Here is a 9206-nt window from a genome sequence, read left to right on the forward strand (position 1 = left end):
GGTGTTCCCGGGCGGTCCCCCACCCCAGTACTATCCGGGCCTAGCGCAACTTGACTTCGGAGTTCGGATGGGATCCGGTATATTATACGCAGTATGGCCGACGGCAACAGCCCTCCTCTTTGCTTCCTCAAGTGTTCTACAAACTATAGAGAGAGAGTATTATTCTTGAAATCAACAATAATGAGACCATTCCATCTGTTTCCAATCATGGTCAGTCAACTATTGTGACTAGACAAGGTGACAGATGATCCCTATCGTGAATAAGTGGCGGGATAATCATGAAGTTGGTAGAGGAAGATGGATCTTCTAAACGTCTAAGCAAGGTATTTAATGGCTGTATTATAGATATACAATAGTAGACTAGTGTCGTTCTAGTGTGTGCTACCCGAAAAGTCCATGAAAGGGGTTCTTACAAAGCTACCATACTACGTGAGGGTTTTAAAGAGTCACCTAATGTTCGTTATCTCTCCACTAATGTCCCAAGGAAGTTGCCATATATTAGTATATCTGATAGGAAGTAGAATGTGCTCCATAAGAAGATATTTGGAACGATCAAGTAGTAACTAAAGATCTACTTTATTCATTTCCCAATTATGGAGTTATATAGAGCAGGTTTATATACATGTAGGTTAGTATTCACATTAGAAAGGTCTTTAGGAAGTTTGTAAACGATGTAATTGTGGACATTAAGACGAGAAAATAAATGACGGAGCCATTTTCTGTGCTGGAAGTAGCTTTACTATATCATCATTTCTCCGCATGCTCCTTAGATCCCTCATCCATGACGAAGGATCTTTTTCACAAAGCATTAACGCAGATTATTGGCACAAATGAATTGTGTCTATTCACTGTCTACACAAGAAATTATGAGTGTCAGCAAATGATATAATCCCCAGATCAACTTGTATGCATTATGGTACATATATTAGTTATAAAATACTACTTGTCATGCATGCACTATGTACATTCTTTCTGTACAACTTAAAACTTAGAAGATGGATGTCACCGCTCTATTTTGCCTCTAAAGACATCTGTGATAGCATGACCATAGGTCCCTCTTCAGATAGTTGTAGTATTTTAATAGACACTTGGGTGTACCAGTTAATATGTAGTTAGTATTGCAGTTTAAGGATAACATCTTGTTTAATATGTTCGTTATTTCCATGGTGTAACAGGGGATACAGATACCGCCTGCACACTTTTTGTTTTCTAATTCTTTTGCTTTTAATATGGATTTCGAAAGACTGGAGTACTACAAGCATGAACTCTTCATTGTTGGTGGAATAAATGTTAGATAATCTGCATGTGGTGAGTTTTAACGATATATCTAATGGTCACAAATATTTACACGGTATATAATAACTAAGGGAGAAATGGTATTAGTTTTGGCAGTAGAGTATGGCTCATTCTTCATGAATATTATCTTGAATATGGAAACTACATCCTCCATGATCAGACTAATGGAGGTACCACCGAATCTGAGACTTTGCCAAAGGAATCTAGAATAAGACTTTAGCACAGAAAAGACAAAGAGCACGCACTACTCAACCTCACAACAAACAACAGAACATAGTAAAGTACAGACAATGACCCAACAAGAACAGAAACGACTAACATGAAACAAAAACAAACCAACAAATTAAGACCAACCACTCAGTACCAAAGCTAGTATCTCCATAGACTCCTAAATCTGTCAAGGTTTTCACGGACTGTCTCAGAATAGTCCGTCTAAAACGGTACATCTTTGTTTCGTGGTTACATCTGTTTTCTACCTGGTCTATCTTCTGATAGTTGGTACCTGTCATGCTTTTGGTATTTCTTAGAACATCCATCATAGTTGTCTGACCCAAGGGTCCCCTTTCAAGCGTTTGTACATCCAGTAAGTAAATCCGGTAAGACCACCAGTTCCGGCAAGAGTACCAGAAGATGCTCCAAACGCTGTCCATAGTACAGAACCAGCAGCCGCTGTAATACCAGCTTCAGCACCAAGTTTTTCAGCTTTACCATCAGTAGAAGTGCCAGTTTGAGTAAGAGCAGAAGCAGTAGGCTCAGGACCTTGTTCTCTAGAAGCACCTACAAGTTGAACTTGAGCTTCAGAAATAGATTGAGTAGGACCACCTTTAGGATTAGTAGCTAGGTCAGATGTGCTACCATTGTCTCGTTGAGGAGGTTCGGAAGACTGGAGAGCACTTGGTGCTTGAAAAGATGTAGAGTTATCAGTGGTAAGAGGGGAAATATGTTGAACAGTTTTAGGATGAGATCCTTTAAACGAACCAGTAACTTCAGCAGGTTTTTCTTTACCAGGGGTTTTAGCTTCAGATTGGACATAAACAACAGTATCACCTTGAGTAGCTCCAGGACCACCAGGAGGAGCAGTACCTTTAAGAGCAGGAGTTTCAGTACCAGATTGGCTAGCTTGGAGAACAGGAGTGTCTTGTTGAGAAAGTTCAGGAGATGCAGGGTCGGCACCAGTTTCTTGAGATTTTTTAGGTTCTTTAACAAGAACCTTTTCATCCTCTTTGGCACTTTCAGAATCATCTCCGTTAACTTTAGTTCTACCATCACCATTTCCACTATCAACACCACTAGAAGTAACAGGTTCAGATGTCTCTTCAGTACCCTCATCTTTATCAGCAGGTCCATCAGGACCTTTGGCACCCTTAGGTCCTTGAGATCCAGAATAATCAGGAGCAGCTAGTGAAAGTGAGGGTTCAATAGACTCTTTTCCTTCCTCAGTCTCATCTTTGTTCTTGTCTTTCCCATCTCCAATTTGGTCTTTTATTCCAAGCTTTTCACCAGTAGGTTGTGATCGTTGTTCTTGTAGTGGAGATTCTTTTTTAGTACCAAGTGAACTAGATTCACTATTTTTACCGGAAGGTCCAATATCACCAGCGGATTCTTTACCAGTCCTATCCTTAGGTTCAGGAGCAGGATTAGTTTGTCCACCTTGGGATGTTACAGATACAATATCATCAGTCTTAGTAACAATTTTTATGGTATCAGCAGTTAGTTGCAAAGTTCTTTCTACAACCTCATTAAGCATATCATTTATTTTCAGTCCAAATTTTGTCGCTATACAAGGTATGTTTATTCCAAGACTTAGTAAACCATTGAGAAGATCGTCACTACCAGTACGTTGAGGATCTCCGGATACAAGAGCACCAGGTAGACTAGAACTAATAGAAGTAGAATTCATGGACTTATTAACCAGGTCAACAATTTCTGGTAGTGCAGATTTAATGACTGTATCGAGAGTGTTCCGCCAAAATCTACCAACCTCAGTTGATACACTTATTCCCAAATCTACTACATTATCTAAGCTATCATCATCAGATGGTTCCTCCTCATCTTCTTGTTGCAAGGATTCACTAATTGAACCTTTTGGGCAATCTTCCAAAGTAGTACAACCACGTCCAGATAGTACCTTCTTCAGCCGCATCCAGATATTGCAATCTATTCCATTTTCCAGATCTTTTGGTGCTAATCCCTTGAGTTGACTATTTAATCTTGTCCAAGATTTAGTATAGCCCTTACTACTCTTCCTATACCAGCCTGTAGCCTTAGGTTCTTTCTCAGCATCAACATATATAAGTGATGGATTTCCATTACAGTAGAAAGTGTAGACATCCACCGGACCAGTAATAGGTAGTAACATTTTCCTAGGTGCTATATGCTTTCTATTCTCTTTACCATGATTATGGAGATAGTACTTGATTGCAGAAAGTGTATAATTATCGTTGGTAATAGAGTGTTTGTAGAGTTTAGTAGATCTTCTGTGTTCAGCATGATGATTAACTAGTATTTCCTTCACAGATACTTTTCCCTGACGACATGTATTACAACAATACCAATTATCTTTTTTTGTTGTAGACTTCTCTAGGGATAGGTCAATGGTTACAGCGTCACGATAAAAACACGTGACTTCATCTAATTTATTATTGAGAGCTTCTTTGGGTTTTTGCTTACCAATTTCTTTACCACCATCATAAAAGTCCTTTGCATCTCCTTTATCACTATTCCATCCTCCTTTCTCACCTTTGCTCGCGTAAAATGTAGATGGTCCACCACTAACTCCAACAAGTTCAATCATAAGTGGAATTTTTGGACTCACCGGAGATGAGTAGAGTCTTACTCCAGCAAGTGCTCCATGAGGAATTGTTATTTCGCTAATCTTTTCCTTGTTATTTTCCACTCTAGAAATTCCAGTTTCTGGTCCACTAGTATCCCCAACAATTGAATAAGATGTAACGATATGTTCACTTCCTGGAAGAGGGGTAAAAGAGCTAAAGGTTATACCTTTACTCTTTGAAACACCTGATCCAAAGTTACGATACCTTGTGGGATTCTCAAGATCAAATGGAATAACTTTATTCCTTGCGCAATTCCTATCGTCCAGTCTATCCTGTAGTGATAATCCTCCAGAATATCCATGGTGTACCCAAATAGTCTCATCTTCACCTTTTAATTCTTGCTCACCATCTTCATACCTAGTGTAGTAATCCGGCTGGCTAGTATTACTGCTCTTAACAAATTCTAGGATAAGAGGTTTCGCAGTGCTACTACCATGGTCATTATCCCAGTAGTAGACAGAGACTTTTATAACATCTTGGATATCGCTTGCATCACCTAACTTCTCATTTCCGTGCAACTCTCCTTTGAGAGTGAACGTATTCCCGTCATCGAGCTCATGAGTATATCTAACGAATCCGGCGACATTAGGAATAGTTGTCTCCTTACTGACCTTTAGACCAAATTTATCCGGGGTTTTACCGCAACTACATGATCCAGCTTGACATTTGTTTTTTATGTTTAGTGTTAACACCCCAACACTCATCCTCCATGTTCAGTGAGTATGTTCCTTCAAAACTTTGAGATCCATGAGTAGTCTCAATGCGACCAAAGGGAGCACATTCTCTTACCTACTCCCTAGACAACCATACATTCATCCTCCCTCACAATCAGCTCACAGTCAGAGAGACTATCCACGGAACAAGATGAACAGCTATCAACACAGTCTTCAGTAGTACAATCAACACTCACGTCAGTAGAAATAAGTTCGTCTATCCAATCATCAACTTCCACCGAGTCCATAACACAGTCCACTCGGTGGTAAATGTCTGGACCAGTACTAACTCAAAAATCATGGAACAATTAACCTACAAATATTACATACACAACATACAATCACCATCAATTCATACCGGTCGTGCCACTATACAGACTATTAATCATCCATTTCAACATCTTCTTCAAACAAAAAGCTTGGCATGTCTGGACCTAAATTCTCATTTATATAAACACTATGCTTACGTGAAAGAGGTTCGCCACTTTTATCACCCGAGTGTGTTGGTTTTGCAATGTTACAAAAGTGTATTCCTGCTTCATTGAACGCCAGAAGGAGCTTAAGAAACTCTGCGATGCTTACAGTTATACTTCTTCTATCAGACAATCCACTCTCTGTCAAAACATTCATGCACAGATCCTTAAATGGGATATCTTCTGGAATCTGTTTATTAATCGTACACCATGCTTTGTAGTTGCATTCCAAGATGGAGAGTACCGCCTGATTCTTGAACAGGCTTCGAAGTGTCCTCCTCTTTCGTGAAAAGCAAACTCTAATCAGTCCATCCCACTCCCCAAAATCAACTACCAGTGGCTGATCCCTAGGTACTATTTTTACGATCATACTTTCCACCTTTGGCGGAGGGTTAAAGCTACCTGCAGCAACTTTGCATACCCTTGTTACCTCACAAAAGAGTCTTGTATTAATGGCTAATCTACCATATTTTTCCTCATTTGTGTTTGCCAACAACCTTTCGGCAAACTCTCGTTGAAACATCAGGACTGCACACCTAGTACCATAAATAACTTGGTAAAAATAGCCATACCTGAAGAGTGGTCTATGGGACAGGAGTTTGAATACAAATGGGCTTGAGATTTGATATGGCAAGTTTGCGGTACAAACATCAAATTTTGGAAACTTCATCCTAAGGGCATCTCCTTCTAGCACCTCTAGGTTATTATATCCCAGTTGTATACATCTCTTTTTCACTTCACCAACCATACGACTATCGATATCAATCGCTATGACTTTTCGTGCCAGTGGTACCAAACGCACCGTAAGATTTCCAGTTCCTGAGATGCATTAGTATGATTCGACAAACAATTCATGGATACGCAAGATACAAAATGGTCTTACCTGGTCCAATTTCCAGCACTGTATCTGATGGTCTAATCTCGGCCGCTTGTACAATTTTATCAAGAATACCAGGATTCTTCAACATGTGCTGCCCAAACTTTTTCATAAACGTCATTCCGCCTCCGGTAGACATGTTTCTAGTCTCTAAATTGTTACTTTTTGCAACTGCTGTCGCCGCAGCCGGATGAACCGATGTCTTTCTAGGTCCTAAATGGGCATGTCTATGATACATCGTAGAGCTGATTGGATGACACCAAGCTGTTCACATGAAACTAAACGCTAGAGAATTCAATTTGCAGGTGTATGAACTAAAATAAGATGCGAAAACTCACCAACATGACACGTACGATAAGGTTCAACTCGGTTGAGTTGCCTTGGTCTTCTAGTTGCCATGTCTACCAATAGATTTCTGTCAAAACTCAATATCGAACGAGGTTGATTATAGAATTGTTCAGATGTAGGTCGTCTATGGCTTAAAGTTGCGGTAGAATATTTCTTCTCTGTGGAATCTATGTCATATACTACGTTTTCAAGGGAATATTTACTATATTTTACACTATACAAAAATGAATAATCTGTATTGGTACAGATATTACCGCTTTGTACACAATTTCTATGAAAAGCGCCGCGAAACCGTCCAAGAACACTTGAAACTTTACTCCTGTAGGGTAAAGTCCAAAAAAACATTAGATTCCCCGGAAAATGCGATAATAATTAGCCATGTAAACGAATCTGGCGGATGCGCCACCCATTCCAGTTGTCGTGTCCAACCACTGAACAAAACTTCCGGCACTAGCATCTATAGACTAATAGGAGGCAGACGAATATACTCTTGCACATGTTAAAATTCTGAATAAAATACAAAATTGTTATATTTCCGATGATTTGCTAAACGAGCTAATATACGTCTCCAAAGCCCTCTTGGAATAGTATTGAACGTCGATATCCGTATCTTTCGTCAGTTTTACAAGGGCACTATTAGAGTATGTAAATGCACAGAGAATGGAAACAAACCATTTTGCCTGAAAAAACATCTCAGGGTCCTCATTCTTGTAAATCACAAAGAGATTACTCATAGCATTCACTGCAACGAAACGAATGTTCGGAATTGGGTCCGAAACTGCCTTCATGAGTAAGGGCATAATGTGAGTCATCATGTTTGCAGCATCAATAGATTTCGCAACCGCCTAAGAATCAAAAAGTGATCAACTGTCAAACCTACCACTAATGCTTGAATCATAGTAATCCTCAAGGAGTATGATGTATTTCCAGCATATACAGAAGCCTCTGGCTTATAATACAAAATCAAAAGTTCACCTAGGATATACTTTACAGCCCATATACTACCACACTCATTACAAATCTTCTCAAGGCTGATGAGCACCGCGTTTCTAACCTTCCAAACGCTGTCCAATAACAGTTTAAAGAGCACACTCGAAAAATTGTTTTCAAAAATACTACTTCCAAAGTGGCTAAAAAAACTTGTCAATTGTTCAGCTATCACTAGGCGATGTCTCCACTGTGGATTTTCAATAACCTTATCTACTGTTTCAATCAACTTGTCACCGATAATTCCATAAAAATCTTCTCTATCACATATCAAATGGATGTTTTGTAAGACACATAATCTTACATCCATGTACAAATCATTGAGAAGATAAATCATAGTAGGGGCAACTATAAGCTTCACATCTTCCTTATTCAACTTCATTGCAAATAGCGCCAAAGCCTTACAAACGCTCTGTCTGATTTCCTTTGGCGAGTTTTTAGCAAGCAAATCTAGAGTCGGAATGTAAAGTCGAATCATTTCCAGAGACAATATACCAGACCACTCCGAAAACGATTCTATTGTACTAGTCTTTACCATATCATTAGGATCTACCAAAAGGCCCAAATGGGAGTCTAATAGATGCTCACGCACTTCATCTTCCCCGAGAGTATCATATATTTTCTGGAAAATCCGAGCAATGAAATCTCTAACTTTCCATGAGGAGTCCTGCGCCGCAGCTTTTAGAATCGGGTAGTTGAAATTCAAATTTTGCTCTGGTGTACATCTTTGTGCAAAAACAATACAACTTTCAACTGCGTGGGATCTCAAGTCCTCTTGATTTTCGATTGACATGTTTTTCAAAACTAGCCAAAACATTGAAATAGCATGGTCTAGTTCCACCTGTTGAATTATATCTTTCAAATTGCGTGCAGCCGCCAATTTCACTGTATACATTTCAGCTTCACATAGCTGTTGAAATGACTGTCGAAGTTCATTTTGACATCCTTCTGATGCAAATTTATAAATCTTTGGGATCATGTAACATGCTGATGTAGCTCCTGCGAACCACTCATTTGAGACTAGTCTTTGTACCATTTGGATCAATACCGTGTCAACCAACTCAAAAGATGGCGAGTCAGCTGGTTTATGATCATCTATTATCTTTGTAATTATTTCTATGGCCTGAGTCATCTTATTTCCAAAGTGGGACAACTTACAGCATTTCTAACGGTCGGTTCTTCCTGGTTCAACATAAATTCTAGCGAATTTACAATTGGAGCCAGGCTATCTGCCCCGATACATTTTGACAGCGCGTACCAAGCATCGCAGAACGAAGTCAATAAGCACGTCTCAACCGATTCTTGAGCCTCTGTAACGTTAATTATAGATCTTTACTACATATTGCAGACGTATATACGACCAAAGATGCCATATGTGCATAGACGATGTATAACCTGAGAGTAGTGGCACCAAGCGGTCTCTGGATAAGGCTTGCCCGAGCTCCTCAGCGATGAGGTGGATGTTTTTCAGGGCATAAGCTGCCGCAGCATCCCCTATAGCGATTTCATCTTTCAAAAGGTCCAAGTATTTGTCGAATATTTCTACTTCGACATCTTTTCCTCCATCATTAAAACTTTCTGATGCCTTCTCTTCCTCAATTTTATCGGAACTGCTCAGGGGTATTTCCATCCCATTTTATGAGTTAAAAACTTTGTGAAGCGGAGCTCTCCGTATCGG

At 39.5% G+C, this 9206-nt stretch overlaps 3 protein-coding genes across 3 annotated transcripts; all 3 read right to left on the reverse strand.

Moving 5' to 3' along the window:
• Positions 1-1831: 1831 nt before the first annotated feature.
• BEWA_008290 (hypothetical protein) lies at positions 1832-4834 on the reverse strand (the record flags this gene model as incomplete). Its single annotated transcript, XM_004831028.1, has 1 exon — positions 1832-4834. One exon carries the CDS (start codon positions 4832-4834, stop codon positions 1832-1834), a length of 3003 nt encoding a protein of 1000 aa, XP_004831085.1.
• A 368-nt stretch (positions 4835-5202) lies between these two features.
• On the reverse strand, positions 5203-6917 carry BEWA_008300 (dimethyladenosine transferase, putative). Its single transcript, XM_004831029.1, has 5 exons — positions 6532-6917; positions 6200-6406; positions 5889-6135; positions 5311-5852; positions 5203-5277 (listed from the first exon to the last, which is right to left on the reverse strand). The coding sequence occupies exons 1-5, from the start codon at positions 6884-6886 to the stop codon at positions 5225-5227; spliced, it is 1404 nt and encodes a 467-aa protein (XP_004831086.1). The 5' UTR covers positions 6887-6917; the 3' UTR covers positions 5203-5224.
• Positions 6918-7068: 151 nt separating this feature from the next.
• On the reverse strand, positions 7069-9173 carry BEWA_008310 (hypothetical protein; the record flags this gene model as incomplete). The annotated part of the gene is made up of 5 exons (XM_004831030.1): positions 8924-9173; positions 8687-8838; positions 7422-8651; positions 7214-7386; positions 7069-7174 (listed from the first exon to the last, which is right to left on the reverse strand). The coding sequence occupies exons 1-5, from the start codon at positions 9156-9158 to the stop codon at positions 7069-7071; spliced, it is 1896 nt and encodes a 631-aa protein (XP_004831087.1). The 5' UTR covers positions 9159-9173.
• Positions 9174-9206: the final 33 nt, after the last annotated feature.

The sequence above is a fragment of the Theileria equi genome, chromosome 3 (assembly GCF_000342415.1).
Source record: "Theileria equi strain WA chromosome 3, complete sequence".
NCBI classification, from domain to species: Eukaryota; Apicomplexa; class Aconoidasida; order Piroplasmida; family Theileriidae; genus Theileria; species Theileria equi.

Bases quoted from the DNA above. Each gene is read 5' to 3' on its own strand.
- BEWA_008300 (XM_004831029.1), bottom strand. From the start codon at position 6,886: ATGTTTTTTTGGACTTTACCCTACAGGAGTAAAGTTTCAAGTGTTCTT. The intron at 6,407-6,531 runs GTGAGTTTTCGC...ATGCCCATTTAG, and splicing joins TTATCGTACGTGTCATGTTG to GACCTAGAAAGACATCGGTT. The intron at 6,136-6,199 runs GTAAGACCATTT...AATGCATCTCAG, and splicing joins AGTGCTGGAAATTGGACCAG to GAACTGGAAATCTTACGGTG.